Consider the following 19485-nt stretch of genomic DNA (forward strand, 5'->3'; position numbering starts at 1 on the left):
GTTGAGGGCGACACGGATGGTCCTAGCAGAAAGCGTGCACTGGGACCGGGCGCTGTGCTCAGCAGTTGCCCATGTTCCTGTGTTGCGTTAGCTCAACCACCCTAGGACGGCAGGGCCGGTCCTCATCCGACAGTGCAGATGGGAACTGTGTCCCCCAGGCGCTGTGTGTCATTATGCAGCTTATTCATATGCATATTTGTATAATTATTTGAATGCTAATTAATTTGTATGACTCAGATCCTCGGAGTCTCAGTTTGGGCTGCACATTAGCATCACTGGGGAATTCATAACTGTGTTTGTGCCTGAACCCAGCTCAGACCAGTTAAAGCAGAATCCTTAGAGGAAAAGCCGGGGGTGGGGGAAGGGGCATATTTTTGAAAAGCTCTCCTCCTGTTTCTTCAGCTGGGTCTCAGAACTTCTGGTTAATAATAACAATTAGTCGTTCTTCGTGTCGTGTGGCTCTCAGTCCATTGGAAAGAAGAGACAGCCGGAAGAACTGCCCCGTGTTAACCTCGGAGAGCAGGAGCTCTGAGCACCTGGCAGCACCCGTGTGGTGGGGGCTGAGGGAGAAAGGACTGCAGGGTTTTAGGGCAATCTGAAATGCGGCCCCCCGCCAAGCGCATTGCCTCCAAACTCCTGTTCCATTTGCACCCCCAGCGCGTGCTAGAAAGCACGAGGAGGTGCAGGCGAATGCGAGATCCGTGGAGAGCCAAGAAGCTGTCTGAGTAGACAGAACAAGCGGGAACATCCCCACCAACCCTCGTGCAGAACCGGGACTCTCCGAGGGCCAGCAGACTATAGAGCGGCTCGAGGGGAGGCTGGCAGGTGCCGGGCCAGTGGTGGAGATGCTGCTGAGGTGGAGCAGTGAGGCTGCGCCCGGCCCCGCCGGACGAACGGGCTCCGTTGGTCTCGGTGTTAGTTCACTTGAGACACTCACGTGCGGCTTCCAGGCACCTGTCAGCACAGCCTTGGAGGTGGGATGTGCTAAAGCAAGCTTGTTGTCTTGCTCTTCAGAGATGCAGATAATGTGTTCAGATGCGAGGCCTGTGACTCATGCCTGCTGCTCCACATTCACGGGTATTTATATGCCTGCGCTCACCACGCCACTGTCTGGGCACTGCTGTGTTACCTTAGCTTTGCTCACTGTGCGTTCTCAGAATATCTTCTCGCGCCCAGAAATGAGACAGATATCAACTCAGTTGGTGCAATTAATGTCAAGAGCAATACACGGAAGCGTGCTGAATATGAGCAGAGAGGGTCTGGAGAGCTGTAGCTTTGAATAATTGTCCCACGTGGAAGTCTTGGCGTTCTTCTCCCATTAGGAGGCCGAGAGCTAGCACAACGTGCCCTCAGGTCACGCGGCAGACACAGAGCTGTCTGTGCTGCCCCCCTCAGGTGACCCTGGGTGACCCCTGAGAGGTCTCACAGCCCAGGGCAGCCTCTGTCCGTCTGTCCTGCCGAGTGTTCCAGCCGGAGGTGATTTGCCACTGGGGTTGCTGGCTTCCGGGGAGGGGCAGAGGACAGCATGTTTCGGCCATTTCCCCCACACGGGGTCTGCTAGGTTATTGTACCAATCTGTCTACCCGGGGAAACATGGTTAGCTTCTCCTGCTACTGAAGAGGCATTCGGGACACACCAGAAAGGAGAGAGGGCAGCAGGGAGCCAGGAGAGACCGCGGGGAAGCCCCTTGGGCTGCACGGGGACAGTACTGAGAACACGTGCGGTGGTCGTGTTTGGTGAACGTCTTCACAGCCCTGACACGCTAGGCGGAGGGGAAATGCAGGTGGTGGGGGTGGGGAAGGGAGAAGGAGAGGATGGAGAAGTTGTGCCCACGCTGAGAGCGTGTGGCAGGGCCGGGGTGCTGTGCGGGGAGCGGCGAAGCCTCCTTAGCCTGTGCCCGGTTTGGAGTCGCTGGGCGGTCTGTTTACCTGCCCTTGGCTGCCCTCCTCACTTGGCGTAATGAGGGCAGAGACCCTGACACTTTCTCTCAGTACTGGCACTGAGCAGTTTGTGTGTGGCCATGGGGGTGAGGAGGAGAGGCCGCCGGTCTGGGTGGCCCTGGCTGGGGTGGGGGTGGGGGGGCTCTGGTGGCAGGGATGGAGGGAGGGTACCCCAGCAGAGAGGACAGGCGTGCCCCCAGCACCTTGGGAGAGGCGGCTGGTCCGAGCCTTGTCCCATGTGAGGTCAGTCGGTCTCGTCCTTGTGAGCAGTGCTGTGTTTCCAGAAGCGAAGTGGACAGTGGCGTGCTAAGGGTGCTGCGTCCTCCCGGGGGGAGGGAGCAGAGAGGCCCCGCCGGTTCCCTCGCCCTTTGAGCAGGGCACGAACCTTCCACGAGGGCTCTTCCCAGCCTTCATCGCCCCCTAAAAAGCCCCACCTCCGGAGAGTGATGTGCTGGGTCTGGGGTCCCCACACAGGAATTTGGGAGACCACGTCAGCCTGTGTCCCTGGAGGCTTTGCTGGTCTCTGATCGGGATGACTTATTTGTTGATCAGGAGGGAGCTCTGTCTTTGCCCCGCGTTTCTACATTGTTGGATCATTGGCGGTTTTCCCTGCTGTCCGTGTGGCCATGAGTGTGGTACTGTGGGATGTTCCGGCGAGTGGATGCACCCCAGGAACTCAGCGGTTGTCCTGCTCTGCCCTCCTTGGCTCCCTCCCAACTCTTAATGAATCCGACAAAGCAGGAAACGTGCCACAGCAGGTGTCACCATGCATGTGGTTTCAGCAGTCTATGGATAACTCCCTTCTAATACCGATTACTAGAAAAGAGACTCTATTCCGTCTCCTTAGTGCAGGTGGGAAGCAGGGAGCCCAGCACCCAGCAGAGAGCAGCGTGGCAGGGTGATCCCCATCTCAGGGCGGCAGGAACAGGACCTGAGGGGGCCGAGCGCCTTGCAGCCCGGTGCCCTCGAAGCCCGCGTCGCTCAGCCTGTTGTGCTTCACTGCCTCCCTACCGAGCTCTTTTAAACAGTTTTTTTCCCCTTGAAGCACTCTCCCCTCCATTAGATCACACCATAAGGATAGCATTGAGTTTTGGAGCCACAGAGCGTTGTCATAGCTCCAATGATTTGGCCCTAGGAGAACCCATTTTCATCCGCCTATTAGAATCCACGCTGGAGGCCTGATGGAAGTTCTGTCCATGGCTTCTCCGGAGCCATCAAGACCCAACCCCAGAGGAAAGCAGTTCGCTGTTCTAGCGGTTGTCTCCTGGGAGAAGGAGCTGCGTTTGAATGGGGACCTCATTCCCAGTGACGTTCACAGCGGCCGTCAGGGAGCTGGTGGCCATGGAGAAATGCAGCCTGGCCTTCCAGAGGGCCCCTGTGCAGAAAACAAAATGTAGAGAACATTCGTAAAGAAGCCTTCAGGGGCCGGCGCTGTGGTGTAGCAGGTAAAGCCGCTGCCTGCAGTGCCGGCATCCCATATGGGCGCCAATTTGCATCCCGGCTGCTCCACTTTTGATCCAGCTCTCTGCTGTGGCCTGGGAAAGCAGTGGAGGATGGCCCAGGTCCTTGGGCCCCTGCAGTGGCATGGGAGACCTGGAAGACGCTCCTCGCTCCTGCCTTTGGATAGGTGCAGCTCTGACTGCTGCGGCCATTTGGGGAAGTGAACCAGAGGATGGAAGACCTCTTTCTCTCTCTTTATCTCTCTTTCTCTCTCTCTCTCTCTCTGTAACTCTACCTTTCAAATAAATAAATAAATCTTTAAAAACAAATGAAGGGCCTTCAAATCGTGTCTCACCTGGAAAAACAATGCTTGTGCTGCAGTGACACAGTGACACGCGGTTGATGTTTTAACAGTCACTGTGCTGTTGGAGGGAAAGTGTGCTGGGTAGACCTGATCATGACGACTTGTGGTCCAAGTGTCTCCCGTGGCTAAGTGTGCATCCCGAGAGGAGAGCACCCTGGTCTTCGTCCAGTGCCACGGGCATGGCCTCCAGCACTGGCAGTGCATTGCACCTGCGATACTTGCAAGAGAAGGTTAGCGTGGGAGGACGCCAGGCCTTGGCCGAGTGCTCGCATCCCTTCCCCAGTTAGTGATGAACCACCTGGCTCCTGTCTGCAGAAGCGGTCGTTGCTCTGCCTCCAGACAGTGGTCACCGCCTCTCAGGACTTACTGAGGTCCATGCGGGGCCTGAGAATGACCTCTGACCCAGCTAGGAGGAGGGACCGGGAGGAGTGACTGTGACCCAGCTAGGAGGAGGGACCCGGGAGGAGTGACTGTGACCCGGCTAGGAGGAGGGACCCGGGAGGAGTGACTGTGACCCAGCTAAGAGGAGGGACCGGGAGGAGTGACTGTGACCCAGCTAAGAGGAGTGACTGTGACCCAGCTAGGAGGAGGGACCCGGGAGGAGTGACTGTGACCCGGCTAGGAGGAGGGACCCGGGAGGAGTGACTGTGACCCGGCTAGGAGGAGGGACCCGGGAGGAGTGACTGTGACCCGGCTAGGAGGAGGGACCTAAGAGGAGTGACTGTGACCCAGCTAGGAGGAGTCCATGGAGCCTCAAGAGGACAGCGTGCTATGGTCATCTCTCAGCAGGGTCAGATGACACCTGCTGGCCCTCGTAACTCCACTACACCATCACAGACAGGGCTGTGGCAACAGCTTTGAGGGTCCCAAGTCCTGGCTCCACCTGTGCCAGCTGGGTGACACTCATGTGCCCCCTGAGCCTCAGTCTCCATGTCTGTGGAATGGGCAGAATCCCTTCTGCCTTACCTACTGCGCTCATGGTGAGATTCAACAGAGAAACGGTACTTACCTCTTGTACTCTGGATAACCTCGTGGGTGGCTTCCTTACTGTACCTTTTTTTTTTTAATATTTATTTATTTATTTGAAAGTCTTTTGAAACAGTTACACAGAGAGGAGAGGCAGAGAGAGAGAGAGAGAGAGAGGTCTTCCATCCACTGGTTCACTCCCCAATTGCCTGCAATGGCCGGAGCTGCACTGATCTGAACCCAGGAGCCTGGAGCTTTTTCTGGATCTCCCAAGTGGGTGCAGGGGCTCAAGCACTTGGGCCATCTTCTACTGCTTTCCCAGGCCATAGCAGAGAGCTGGATCGGAAATGGAGCAGCCGGGTCTCAAACCAGTGCCCATATGGGATGCTGGCGCTTCAGGCCAAGGCATTAACCCGCTACACCATAGCGTCAGCCCCATCCTTACCATATTTTTTATTAACTTGTGCTGCTGCTCATGTGTGGGTCCAGCCACCCCGTTATGTTTGTCCCTCGTGGTGGTGGACGTAGAAGATACGTCTCCCCCGTGTGTCATTTCTCTGTTTCTGGTGGGCTTCTCTGTCTTGCAAACAGGGCCTGTGTAGTCCATTTCCTCTCACTCGAGTGGGTGACACAAGGTGAGTTCTCATGACGTGGCCACACGCTCCCCCAGGACCACTGCCCCTGGACTCCCGCCCAGGCTGAACCTGCCAGTCCTGGAAGCTGTGTCAGAGAAGCCAGCCACAGCTAGCGCATCTCTGCACTGCTTCAGAGATGCCCCTTAGCCCCCCACCCCTCCCAGTGGTGACCGAGTGCCAGGGTGTGAAAGGCCCACAAAGCACGTGGCACCCAAACCCTGCCACATCATCTGTGCTGCACGGTCTCATGGACCTTAACCAACAGATTTGTCTGTTCACAATGTGCAAGGACGTTTGATGGATGATTTGGCGGATCAAGAATTTTCTGGAAGATCATTCGAGCACAGTCGGGTCTCTTTGCTCCGTCTCCACCCATCAGCTCATCTTCAAGGGGCACCTGCCTGCCCCTCACCTGCTGGGATGGCCTTCCTCTCGCCCTACTGCACCTGAATGTCTTTACTGTAGTCATGAAATTGTCCCGTCAACTCCCCAGGCTCTGCCAGGAGCAGGGCGCCTCAGCTGGTGCCTCGGGACCAACAGGTGCATCAGTGAGTGTGGGTGGAAAGACAGATGCCCTTCGAATCAGATCTTTCCCTTGGGAATCGCTGAACACAGTTAACCCAGCAAATCTGAGCTAACCCAGGGCTGGCATTGTGCAGCAGGTTAAGCTACTCTCTGATGCCAGAGTCCCATTTCAGAGTGCCGGTTCAAGTCCCAGCTGCTCTGCTTCCAGTCCGGCTCCCTGCTAGTGCACCTGGAAAGCAGTGGAAGACGGCCCAAGTATTTGGAAGACCTGGGTGGAATTCCAGGCTCCTGGCTTCAGCCATCTAGGGAGTGAGCCAGCAGATAGAAGATCTCTCTCTCTCCCTCTCTCTGTCACTCTGCCTTTAAAATAAATTCACCAATCAGAGGGCAGGCATCTCTGGTCCTCTGCCTCCGGGGACAGCTCATCGGCCTGTGACCAGCGAGCCCCGTGCCCCCATTGGCTCTTGGCTTGTTCTCACAGCCCACAGCTGTCAGTCCGACTGGCGAACTCAGAGCAGAATTCAGAGAGTGGCATGCATTGACTTCACTTCCTCACTGGTGCCTGCTCCCCCGCGGTTTAAAACCACACCTCCCCGCACTCTGCTCACCCAGCACCGGGAGCAGGGCCCACGGCGAGTCTCTGTGCCCTACTGGAAGCTCGCAGAGGCGGGCGGGGCCTGTTTCCTCTGCCTGGCCGTGCAGGTGACCCTCACGTTGTGACGAAACCTTGACATTCGCCACGGAATATTTATCTGGGCAGGGATGGAGTAAGAGCCTTGTCCCCTTGAGGATCTGCGGGCTAGTGAGGGGACAGTAAGAAAACAGGAAGTCCCAGTGGAAAGGTGACAACCCCAGCTGAAGGAGGTAATGCCCACAGTCAGGGAAGACAGCGTCTTAGACTGCTCAGGCTGACGTAACAAAAATACCAGAGACCGAGAGGCTTGGGGACGACAGCAGTGTGTTGTTCAAGGTTCCGAGGCCAGGGAGTGCAAGGCCAAGGTCCTGGCAGATTCAGTGTCCGGTGAGGCCTCGCTCTGTGGTTCACAGATGCCACCGTCTCGTTGTGTCTGCACGTGGCGGAAGGACAGGCACGCTCTCTCGGGCTTATTTATTTTTATTATATTTTAGAGAGAGACAAAACGAGATCTCTCTTCTAGTTCACTGCTCAGATGCCCACAACAGCTGTGGCTGGGGCCAGGCTGACGCCCAGGAGACCAGAACTGCATGTGGGTCTCATATGGGTGGCAGGGACTCAAATACTCGAGCCTTCAGCTGCTCCCTCCCAGGGGTGCCGATGGGTACATTGGCAGGGAGCTGGTGGGCAGGAGGCAGAGCTGGCGCTGGAGCCCAGGCAGTTTGATAAGGATATGGGCATCCCAGCAGGTGTTGTCTCTGCTGTAGAGACACTGATTCCACTCGAGCTCTGCCTTCGTGACCCGCTCTCGGTGCCCTGGCCCTGGGAATCGGGTATCAGTGTGGGCACAGCCGTGGACCACAGCAGGAGCTGAGCGGCCGGGAGTGTCTTCCCAGAGGAACTGACCCCAGGGCGGGTGCGGGAGGGAGGTCTGTGCTATCCCCGGGGTGGGGGGGCACCAGGAGAGGGAGAGCAGCCGGGAGGTGAGGAGGGTGGGGGTGTTCTGCCAGGGCTGCCTTTGGCGGCTCCTGCCCCTGAGTACCTGGCCGTGGCTTGTCTTTGTTTTGCAGCTGATGAAGGTTGTGAACGAGATGTGCCCCAACATCACCAGGATTTACAACATCGGCAAAAGCCACCAGGGCCTGAAGCTGTACGCCGTGGAGATCTCGGACAACCCCGGGGAGCACGAAGTCGGTGAGGGAGCCCCTCCCCCACCCTGGCCCAGCGAGGAAGCAGGGCGGGACCTGTCCAGGCGGTGGCCTCACGCGCAGATTCTGCACTCCTCCGTCCTTTGAACCCTTCATCTGGTGGTAGGCGCTGCGGGATTATTGAAGCGGGAATCTCTCCCTTTCTCCAGATGGTGATATTCAGGTCTGGCCCCAGCCCCAAGATCAGTACCGATGGCCAGAGACGACAGGGCTGAGACAGGACAGAACTGTCTCCTTGTTTCAGGCGATCACTAACAGCTCAAATCAGAGGGAGTCCTCTTTTAAAAAAATCTTCTGCCTCGCTTTGAAGCGTTTCCCTGTATCCAGGCCCTCCCCAGCCCGCGCTCTGACGGGTCTGCCTGTGAGCAAGGTGCAAATCCAGGGCTGTCCAGGGGCAGAGAGGTGTCGCACTCATTCAGCTTGAACGGCCCTCGGTATCTCAGGGGTCTTTCTCGGGGGCTGCTCGGTGAGGCCAAAGGCTTTGCTGGCAAAATCAGTTTCCTCCAAGGCGAAAGCTTTGGGGATGAGGGAGAGCAAGCAGTTCAGCTCACGCCGGCACCGATAAGCCCTGTGTCTGTCTGTCTGTCTGTGTTGCCCCTGACGGGGTAGCTTATGAAGAATGGAGGTTGTTTCTCGTAGCCCCGGAGGCTGGGAGGTCCACGCTCCAGGTGCTGGCAGGTGCAGGGTCGGGCGGGCTGCTCTCCATGAGACTCCTTCTTTCTTCGTCCTCACGGGGCAGGAGGCACGAGGGCACAGGGGCCCCGCTGGGTCCCTCCAGCCCTTTTCTAGGGGCCTGAATGCCACTCACAGAGGCTCCACCCCCATGATGACATCACCCCAAAGGCCCAACCTCTTAAAACTCACATTTTGTCTCAAGTTCCAACCCAGATTTTGAAAGGATACCACATTAGATCCTGGCGCCCCAAATATTTTGTGTTTTAATTTTCATTTGAGAAGCAGAGAGACAAAGAAGACTCCCATCTGCTGGTTTGCTCCCCCAAATGCCTGCAAGGGCTGGGGCTGGGCCAGGCCAAAGCCGGGAGCTGAGAACTCTGGATCTCCCACGTGTGGCAGGGACCCAGCCCTGGACTGTCAGCGGCTGTTTCCAGGGCGCACATCGGCAGGCAGCGCTGGGCCGTGGACCTGGGCACTTGGGTAGGGGTGCAGGCATCCTCACCACTAGGCCAAACACACTCCCCCCCCAGCTTACTTTTTTAGCAGCCCTAGAAGTTCAAAAGCTGAGTTTTAAAAAGAGAAAATACTCAGATGCCTCCTCTGCAAAACTGTGTCTCTGCTGACTAACCCCGCTGGGGCACCTCCGCCTGTGTGTGTTCACTTTGTGTCCCTGTCAAGCTTAACAAGAAGTTCCTTTAAGAAAAAATAATTGGCCCTCCGACCCCCAAATGAAAAATAATTGCTATGGCTCGTGTTTAACTGTTGAGTGGTTACCCCGAAGCACTGCATTCTAGCTGGGTTTTTTTTTTTTTAAAGATTTATTTATTTATTTGAATGGCAGAGTTACAGAGACACACACATATACAACAGAGAGAGGGACAGGCAGAGAGAGGTCTTCCATCTACTGGTTCACTCCCTAAGTGGCTGCAATGGCCAAGGCTGGGCCAGATGGAAGCCAGGAGCCAGGAGCCAGGAGCTTCACATGGGTGGCAGGGACCCAAGTCCTTGGACCACCTTCTGCTGCTTTTCCCAGGTGTATTAGCCGGGAGCTGGATCAGAAGTGGAGCAGCTGGGACTCCAACTGGTACCCACATGCGATGCCAACATTGCAGGTGGTGGCTTTGCCTGCCTCGCCACAGCGCTGGCCTGTATTTTAACTATTCTTGCGAATTTAATAGTGACCATTATTACTCTGTGGCTGAGGTCACCCAAGATTCTTCTACACATTTTCTTATCTACTTCACTGGGAGTAGAAAGTTGTCCTGTATGATTTCAGAGGTTTATCTGAAACGGAAGTTCCTGTTTCGAGACGATCTCGCCCTGCCCCAGAGTGTCAGGAACCCAGCATCCCGACCAGGGCCTGTGTGTCTGTGTGTCTGTCTCTGAGCGCAGGTGAGCCCGAGTTCCACTACATCGCGGGCGCCCACGGCAACGAGGTGCTGGGCCGCGAGCTGCTGCTGCTGCTGCTGCAGTTCCTGTGTCAGGAGTACCTGGCCCGCAACGAGCGCGTCGTCCACCTGGTGGAGGAGACTCGCATCCACATCCTCCCGTCCCTCAACCCCGACGGCTATGAGAAGGCCTCCCAGGGGGTATGGCACCGGCTGCTCCCGCCCCTTGCTGGCAGCTGGGCCCCGTGCTGGGGGACACCACAGCCATGAGTCTGGCTCAGTTGCCTCCCAAGCTGGCTTGGAGGAGGGCAGTCTTCCAGGGTGGGGAAGCCCACAAGGTCTGTGAGATGCAGGGCAGAGTTGAGAATCCCTGGGACCCCGAGGGGTGGGCCTGCCTGCCGAGTGACAGGCGAGACCAGGAGTCACAGCGTGGCAGGTGCCAGGCTCTTCCAAACAGACATGGGAACTGGAATTACAAGAAAACTTTATTGCAAAAAAAAAAGTTGAAATCCATGAAGTTTTTTCATTGGATGCATTTTCCATGAAATTTTTGAAGACCCCTGATATCCATGATTTTTCAAAACTTTTCTGCTTTAAAATAAATTGTTTCCCATGTACTTTTTTAAAAAAAAGATTTATTTATTTCTTTATTTGAGAGGCAGAGTTACAGCCAGAGGGAAAGACAGAGACGTCTTTCATCTGCTGGTTCACTCCCCAAATGGCCACAACAGCTGAAGCTGGGCTAATCTGAAGCCAGGAGCCAGGAGCTTCTTCCAGGTCTCCCACATGGGTGCAGGGGCCCAAGCACTTGGCCATCCTCTGCTGCTTTCCCAGGTGATCAGCAGGGAGCTGGGTTGGAAGAGGAGCAGCCGGGACTCGAACTGGCACCCATACGGGATGCTGGTGCTGCAGGCTGAGGCTTAACCTACTACGCCACGGCGCCGGCTCCTCCCACATACTGAAGTACCCCTTGTATGCACTGATGGTAGCCAAGTGTGGCCCAGCACCTAACACTGAGCGCTCAATCACGGCGTGTGTGGACCCTAATTATAGCCTTTGTCCTCTCAGCAGTCCTCCTAGGAGAGTTGTTACTATTATGATAATTAGGGTGTGGAGTTTGCATAGGTTATAGGTAGGCATAGAGTAGAATTACGCACGTGGAGAGTGATGTGTAGAGCAAGGTTAGTGCTGGGTCACGTTGCACATCCACAGTGCTGCATCACCGTATCGGAGCCGAGAACGGGAAGCTGTACTTAAAACAGCGGAGCCTATCAAATGTAAGCTCTATGATACAGAAACACGGCTGTGCTCACGGGTGCAGATGGTTGGTTAGGGACTGGCAGTGCCAAGTAGTGAACCAGAATCGTGGGCAGGGCCAGGTAAGGGCACTCATATTCTCTTGAACAGGTGTGTTGACACTACAAGGTAGGGTCTTATTACAATGGGCGGTTCTGCCGGCCAGTGGGGAAGAGAGAAGGAAGAGGGGAGGAAGGAGCCCCATCTTTCTGAGTAGGGCTGGGTGGCCGTGGGGGATGTCTGGATGCCTCTTTGGAGGGGTGGGCTTATATTGCCAACCCCCCCCCCAAGAGCTCCCAGCAGGCTTCTCGGTGTCCCCTTGGCATGCCATGCTCAGGCCCTGGGGGGTCCAGAGGCTTAGCCATGGATGGGGCTTCCCTGCGGATGGGCGTTGGGACTTCCCTGTGGACTGTGGGCTTCTCACGCTGCACTCTCTCCCAGGGCTCGGAGCTGGGAGGCTGGTCTCTGGGGCGCTGGACCCATGATGGGATTGACATCAGCAACAACTTTCCCGACCTCAACACGCTGCTCTGGGAGGCAGAGGACCGGCAGGAAGTCCCAAAGAAGGTTCCCAACCACCATATCCCCATCCCTGAGTGGTTTCTGCATGAGAACACCACGGTGAGTGACAGGTGCTGTGTGCAGAGCTGTGGGGGTCGCAGAGCAGCCTGGGGGATGTGCAGAGGCCTGGGGGGCGTGCAGGGGGCGTGGCATTTCCGAGCAAGACAGAACCAGTTTTTCTTTCTCGTTTTCTCCAGAAGTAAAGTGTGCTGGTTAATAACCAATTTTTAGACTGACCCTGGGGAAATTCTTTATAGAAATCATTGAATTACATTTTTTTGCAACCAGAGTGCTTCATGACAGCCCCTGAATTGTGTGTGCATCGCGATCATAATGATTCTCATCGTTGTCAATTATGCGACTGTAAAATTGTCCTCAGCCCACACGGATTGTTTGATCTGTGTTATTTTCATTTTAATGAGCAGTCTCCATGGATTATTGTGTGTGGTGTTCCTTTGGAAAGAAAAATGAAATTGATGAGAAATGTTTTCTGAAAATGTCTTGGGTCTGGTCTCACAAAGAATGTGTTGTAGAAGAAGCGACGCTCACGGCATGGCCCGTACCTTCATCGCCCACAGCCACTCACCTCTGTCCCCTGGCACCCAGGCCGTCCGTGAACTTCAGGTCTGCCTTGGTGGGCACATCAGTTAGGGTTGGGTTCAGCTGCAGCAACCGAAAAATCAAAATGAGTAGCCTAACAAGGGAGACAACGGCTGCGTTGTTCACATGAAAGGGTCTTGAAGACAGGGCTGGCCAGAGAAGGCCGGTGACCATCAGAGAACCTGGGATCCCTGCCTCCTCCTGCCCCACCGGGCGACCTGGGACTTTGTCATCGAGCCCGTAAGCCAAGGTGGCAGTCGGTGCTCAGCTGTTGTGTCCAGGAGAAAGAGAAGAGAAAGGGCTTTAAAGAGAGGAGGGTGCTCAGACTGCTCAGTTTCCTGTAGGAGACCCTCTGCGTGAGCCCCCTGCCCAGGCCTCACTGGCCTGAGTTCAGCGGCCTATGGTGCCGCAGCAGTGAAAGGCCGCATTCAGGCACGCGTGCTGCAAGCCCCAAACAGCACTCGGCATCTGATCAAGGGAGGCAGCCGCAGGAGGCAGCAGCTCCTGTGTGAGGCTCTGCCCGGCACAGCAGCGTGGGCGCCACTCACAGCAGGGCCCACGAGGGCGGTCTCACCCCGGCGGCCCTGGGCCAGGGCACGCAGGCCCTCAGAAGCAAGGAGTCGTGGGGTGGACGTTGTGGCGCAGTGCGCTGAGCTGCACTTGCGATGCCCGCGTCCCCTTTCGGAGTGCAGGTTTGAGTTCTGGCTCCTCCACCTCTGATCCAGCTCCCTGCTAATGATGCACCCTGGGAGACAGCCGATGATGGCCGACGTGTTTGGGCCGGTATCATCCACGTGGGAAACCGGGGCGGAATCCTGGGCTCCATGCTTCGGCTTGGCCCTGCTCTGGCGTATGCAGGCATTTGGACAGTAAACCAGCACACGAAAGATCTCTCTTTCTCTCTCCCTCATCCCAGCAGTCGAGGGAGGGGGACAAGCTACGACAATGCAGGGTGTCTTGCTCAGGACGCCCAGGGCGGCTCGTGGAGTTGAGGGATTCGGGGCTCTGCGTGCTCCGAGCCCTTCCTCAAGGTTCCTGTTTCTCACAGCGTCCCCCTTCCCCCGGGTGTCATCCTCAGGTCGCTTTGCAAAGCTGAGAACGCAGGAGCTGTTATCACTGGGAGTGCGGGACCGAAACTGGGGGTTTGGTGGCCAGGGTTCCGCGCCCTGAGGCTGCACGAGATGAGCCGTTGGAAGTCAGTGCTCCGGCCCGTCGTGCAGGTTCCTGTTCTCAGTCTCTGCTTTAAGACTAGAATTCAGTTGTGGAGCTCGTTCTCTAGAACAGAGGCAGACATCACCCACACCTGCTCCCAGGCAGGGATGTGCTAGGGAGGCAAGACATCACCAAAGAGGGAGCCGGGGTAAGAAGGTGAGCAGGCTCCACGGGGGGCCTTGAGCGTTCTAGGACCAACAGTTAGAGAACAGATGTGTTTGCTCATCCACCCCGGGCACATCTTCAACACCTGCGGATCCACTAGGGATCCTAGCAAACCTCAGGGAACAGGAGTCGCACAGAGCCCGGCTCCGTGACCGTCCACTTAAACTGAGAGACGGGTAGAGGGCTAATGTACAACAGTGCGGAGTATTCAGAAAAGACGTTAAAACTTCTGAAGAACGAGCGGGTCAAAGGAAAAGACTGTACTGGCCACTACAAAATCATTAAAACTGAATGATAATGGCAGCATTACAAACAAAAATGTGTGGAATACAGAAAAAAAAAAAGTGCCTTAGAGCTTAGAGTAGCTTGTACCTTTTAGTGATTAAACAGCTAAAGAAAGGCTGAAAATGAACTAACTTAAGAAGTGCACAGAAAAATACTAGAAGAAATACAGAGAAAGTAGAAAGATTGATTAAAAAGTAAGAAGAGAAATCAATGAAAAGGTAGAAAAAATGCAGTCATTTGCCTGCAGGAAGAAGCACTTGGTAGAATTTAATAATCACTCCCCACACAGCCTCTTAGTAAAACCTTAGAATGTAAATGATTCACTTCTGGGGCCGGGAAGACTACTTAAACGTGATACACTCAGCATTAATCATAAAATAGAAGATTAATAAATTCAGCCACACCAAAATAAGAAAGCCGTTCATTAAAGACTTTAGAACTATAATGACAGGCTAAACCCTGGGAGAAGATATTCTCAAATTGCATCACTGAGAAAGGATTAGAATTTTAAGAGACATAAAGGTTAACAAATAAAAAAATATGAAGAGCTCAGTAGCAAAATGGGCGAAAGGTGTGAAGAGGCAACGTGTGGAGGAGGAAACAAACGGTGAATAAGCGTGAAAGATGCTGCCCCTGGCTCCCGCTGGGGAGACGCAATGACAGCACCTGTGACGTCCGCCGATGGGCGAGGCTGGAGGGGGCATGAGAGGGTGGGTCTCCTGCCCACCGTGGGCACTGCGGATCAACAGGGCAACTTACTAAGTGGGTTTCATGTAGGCTGTGATGCTGCGATTCTGCTTCTGTGATAGATTCAGCACACGTGTGCCCCAGGGCAGGCCAAGAGAGCGCCAAGCATCACTGTTCCCTTCGGCAAAAGACCGAACGTGCCCCAACACCACCCTCACTGTAAGCGCACATCAGTCAGACTTCAGACTGAAGTGGGAAAGACTTTAGGGCAGCTGTATTCAACAGAGGCAACTCTTACGTGGCACTGGGTGGAGAGAACCAAATTGCAGAAAAAAATTCAGAGCCACCCTCCTACCTCCCTTTAGATTAAAAGTAAATTAACTCAAAGATGCCTGTTTAGGCCAATTCATAAGGGAGAAAATAAGAATTGATGGCCGAGGGAGGGGAGGGTGGAGTCACGTGGGTTCACGGAAGTTACTGATGGCAGCCAGCCCTGGGGGCTGGAGGGTGGCTCACAGGGGCTGGTTCTTACACGGAAGCATGTCAGAGGCAGGGCCAAGCACAGGCCAGTGAGGAGACCAGGTGAGCACGTTCTGGGTTAGCCCAAGCCAGGGCCCTGATGTGTTTAAAAACCAAGAGTAAAACATAACGGATCCCACCAAGCCCGTTCCGTGCCAGCATCCGTCTTCCGCTTTGCTCTGTTATGTAATTCCCAGAGTTCCCTCTGTCATTCTCACTCTCCTCTTGCTGAAATGATTCACTTAGGGGTTTGTCATTTATGAGAGATATTGGATTCATTGGCCAGTAGTTGAACAACCCACACCTTCCAATGTTAACTTTAAAAAAAAATTTACTTTATTTATTTGAAAGACAGAATTACAGAGAGAAATAGAGACAGAGAGAGAGGTCTTCATCCAATGGTTCATTCCCTAGATGGCCGCAACGGCCGGAGCTGCGCCGATCCGAAGCCAGGAGCCAGGAGCTTCTTCTGGGTCTCTCACATGGGTGCAGGGGCCCAAGGACTTGGGCCATCTTCCACTGCTTTCCCAGGCCATAGCAGAGAGCTGGATTGGAAGAGGAGCAGCCGGGACTAGAACTAGCATCCCATAACGCTTCAGGCCAGGGCGTTAATCCGCTGCGCCACAGCGCTGGCCCCTCCAATGTTAGCTTTTAAAAGTTTTCCTTAACATTTTATCATTAAAAAAGTATCCAGCATTAAAAAGAAAATCAGAGAAAAGCTGTGTGAAGGCCCACAAGGGGCCTGTCTGGTCTCGGACGCGTCTGCTCACTCACTGTCAGCGCCGTCACCCACCCTGCCCTCCCCCTTCAGGTGCGAAGGAAATGCCAGGCAGTTCAGTGTTTTATTTGTAAATACTTACTGATTTTAACAATGTTTTTAGAAAACATGGTGACTTTAGAAAATGCAGATACTCCTTTAAAGTCATAGACCGTGGCCGATCGAATGTCTCTCAGCTGAAATGCCTGGGACCAGGATATATGTATTCTGTTTTTCATGTTTTTGGGATCCAAGTATAAACAAAATTGATTGATGTTCCCTACTCACCTTACACAGCCTGGAGGTAGTTTTATACAAATATTTTAAACAATTTTGTGCATAAAGCAAAGTCCACGCTGTGCGATTTCCCGCCTGGGGCGTCATCTTCGTGCTCAAAAGTTTCAGATTTTGGGTTTTGGACTTGGGACGCTCAGCCTGTATCATTATCATTTCACAACAGCCACTCAGCGTCCGTGTTTGGGCTTTGAGTTAGCCTCTCATTCCTCTCATCCCCCGTGCCCGTCGGGGTTTAAATCGCATCCCAAGAAAGCCCGTTCCTTTGGGCTGCTTTGTAAGCCTCATTTAAGGGATCGATCGATCGGTTTCCTCTCTGTTACTTTCTGTTCTCCCCCTACGATTGATGCTCTTGTTTATCTCAACAACCAAGCGTTTTCCTGCTGCCTGTGAGCTCGTTCCTCTAAATTTCCTGTAAATTGGCCTGGATCGAGCAGGAGCTGGCAACTCCCCCACCCCAGGGCCACGTCCCACCTGGGCCTGTTTCATCAGTGGTGGTTTGCTGGCTCACGGCCACGTGCCTGCACTTGGCTTTGCCTAGGGGTCTCGTGTCAGGGCACGGCTGGAGAGTCCTGATGGAAGCCACGTGGCCCACACAGCCTGGAACGTTTCCTGTCTGGTTCTGAACAGCAACGGCCCCTGCCTGGGCTGGGGGCTGGGTCAGGGTCAGGGTTTCTGTGTGGACGTGTGTTCTGGAGTCAGCCCTGCTGGGTGTGGATGTGTGTTCCTCCATTGGCGGCCCAGTGTGGTGTGCGTGGCTGTGTCTCCTTGTGCTGTGTGTAGCTGGCAATGAATGGCCCTGGCCCATTAACTCACTGGCCTTGCAAAATGATGCCTCTTGGATCCCCCAGGATGGATTTCAAAATGCTAACTGTGTCAGCGCTGGTCCATCAAATGCATGGCTTTTCACACATGTCCTTGTTTCGAGAGCTAGGGAGGGAAGCGGTTTCTCCCTCCTCGTATTTATCTGCTCTGCCTGTCCACAGGTGGCCGTGGAGACCAGAGCGGTCATAGCCTGGATGGAAAAGATCCCCTTCGTGCTGGGCGGTAACCTGCAGGGGGGCGAGCTGGTGGTGGCCTACCCCTACGACATGGTGCGCTCCCTGTGGAAGACACAGGAGCACACGCCCACGCCCGACGACCACGTGTTCCGCTGGCTGGCCTACTCCTACGCCTCCACCCACCGCCTCATGACGGACGCCCGCCGGAGGGTGTGCCACACGGAGGACTTCCAGAAGGAGGAGGGCACGGTCAACGGGGCGTCCTGGCACACTGTCGCAGGAAGTAAGTGCCATCTGCCCTACCCGGCGACAGAGAGCGTCACGCACTGGGGCAGCGCCCCTCCTGTCGTCCTTCCCATGGTGTCCAACCTTGTCGTGGTAATAGCTGCGGGGTGAGCTCTTTGCCCAGTAGTCTCGGGGCTGGGTGTGTTCACTCCATTTTATAGCCGAGATACTGGGGATTCAGAGGCTCGAAGAAATCAGCTCAAGGGAGCAGGGCGAGAGCTGGGGGCTGCCTCTGCGCTGTTGCACTGGGCTGTTGGGACTTTACCGCGTCAGAGATGGGGGAAGTAAGACCCAGTGGCCGTATTGGCCCCACAGGGGACCTAGAGAAGGGGCAGAGAGCATGGTGGTCTTGGCGCTGGAGCAGGGATGTTTACCCAGAGCCCTTCTGCTTTGGGGGGATGCCCCGTGCTGAGAGTTTGCAAGACTGGCCTGGGTCCCCAGCCCGGGTGTGAAGTGACCCCGAGATACAGGTGCGTCCTAGACCCAAGGTGTGTGAAGGCCGTTTGCTGCATCTCTGCTGTTACACGGTCAGGCCAGGCCTCCAGGTGGTCAAAGCAGACCCTGCACCGTGCAACTTGAGGTTCACTCCTGGCATCCCTGAGACTGGAGAGACTTCCGGGAGAGACTCCAGGGACTGCTTTGTAGCAGCCAGAGAACCCCACAGTCCGCAGGTCAGGGAAGCCTCTGCTACCTGGCTCAGACTGTTCCCAGCCTGGGACTCCGGGGGCAGGAGGGATGGAGACGGCGAGTCCGCTCAGCCCCCAGGCGTGAAGCTCTCTGCTTCTTGCCTTGACTTTATGAGGGTCGTTCAAGCCAGTGGTAAATCTGAGAAGTGTTCATGTAGAACGAACTGCTCCCATCATTCTTTGCTGGATCAGGCCAGGGAAGTTACTTTACCTCCCTGACCCCTGGCTTGTTTCCACCTGTAAGGGGACGGGGCGCGGTGGTGCCACCCGCTCAGTGCTCGGAGGGTTGCAAAGGTGGCGGACTGGGGTGTGCTCATGGGGCTTCTCAGGGACCCTGGGTCGTAGATCCCCACTTCTAGCGTCTCCCTCTGCGTAGGCTGCTCTCCACGGAGTCTCTTTGATGAGCACGTCCTCACCCTGTGTCAGGATGCTAATGAATGTTATCTTACTTGCTGGAAAGTCAGTCCTCACACACTTTTCCAGTGTGTCTCCAGCCTTAGGAAAGGAAAAACGTGGAAAGATTTGTCTCCCTGGCTCTTGTAAAGCTCTCAACAGACGCTCGCTGTCTTGTCTCAGTGACAGCCCAAGCAGGGGCGTTCACGCCTACTCTGTCATGATTTTGCTCTATGTGGAATAAAATAAAATAAATGCATGTAAATTTGCATCTGTCAGATGCATCTATCAATTTTCCTAACTGAGCCCAAAACACCTACGCACAGAGGTCTCTAGGTTGCGTCTGGGGACAGCTGGGTTCGCCAGCACCGGTCCATAGCAAGGTGCTGAAACGCCGGCCTCACACGATCGCGCGGGCGGTGCTGGGTTGTTTTGCTGTCGGTTGTATTGCCCGTTTTCTCGGGGACCTGGCAGCGCAGCCATGTGGCGGCTCGGGCTGTGTAATCATTCTTCCCGCAGTGTGGCCAGACCTGCAGGTTCCTCTCTTCGGAGATTAATGAGAGGCGATTTCTGCTTCCTCCCTCCTCCCCAGCCCGCCTCTGCATCTTTTGTTCCCTTCCTTCTTGCTCCTTAGTGCCGGGCCCCACAGGCACTGGCAGAGCAGGGTACGTTTCAACTCGCATCCTTCGCAGGGGTGTGTGTTGGGCTCGCACTGCTCCGTGGCTGCCGTCCTGTGCCCTCGCCTACAGGGTGAGGTCTGGGGACCCCAGCACAGCATGTAAGCAACATGAGACGCTGCGCTGAGCTGGCGACAAGACCAGGATTCCGTCCCGGGAGGGAGCACAAAGTGAACTGCCCGGGTCCCACCCCCAGCTCCTTGTCCACCTGCGCTGCACACAGGAGGTAAAGGCTCACTTCTGAAGCCACGCTCTGGCCAGGTGTGGCCTGTCCCATGCTTTCTTGTTGGGG

At 55.2% G+C, this 19485-nt stretch overlaps 1 protein-coding gene across 1 annotated transcript in view; it reads left to right on the plus strand.

The window, feature by feature from the left end:
- CPXM2 (carboxypeptidase X, M14 family member 2) overlaps positions 1-19485 on the plus strand; it is a 115792-nt gene that overhangs the window by 86399 nt on the left and 9908 nt on the right. The window contains exons 8-11 of the mRNA XM_062214035.1: positions 7575-7698; positions 9780-9976; positions 11513-11692; positions 17138-17435. Coding sequence (XP_062070019.1) covers positions 7575-7698; positions 9780-9976; positions 11513-11692; positions 17138-17435 — 799 coding nt within the window. The remainder of the gene's footprint in view (positions 1-7574; positions 7699-9779; positions 9977-11512; positions 11693-17137; positions 17436-19485) is intronic.

This window comes from Lepus europaeus, chromosome 17 (assembly GCF_033115175.1).
Source record: "Lepus europaeus isolate LE1 chromosome 17, mLepTim1.pri, whole genome shotgun sequence".
Taxonomy (NCBI): Eukaryota; Metazoa; Chordata; class Mammalia; order Lagomorpha; family Leporidae; genus Lepus; species Lepus europaeus.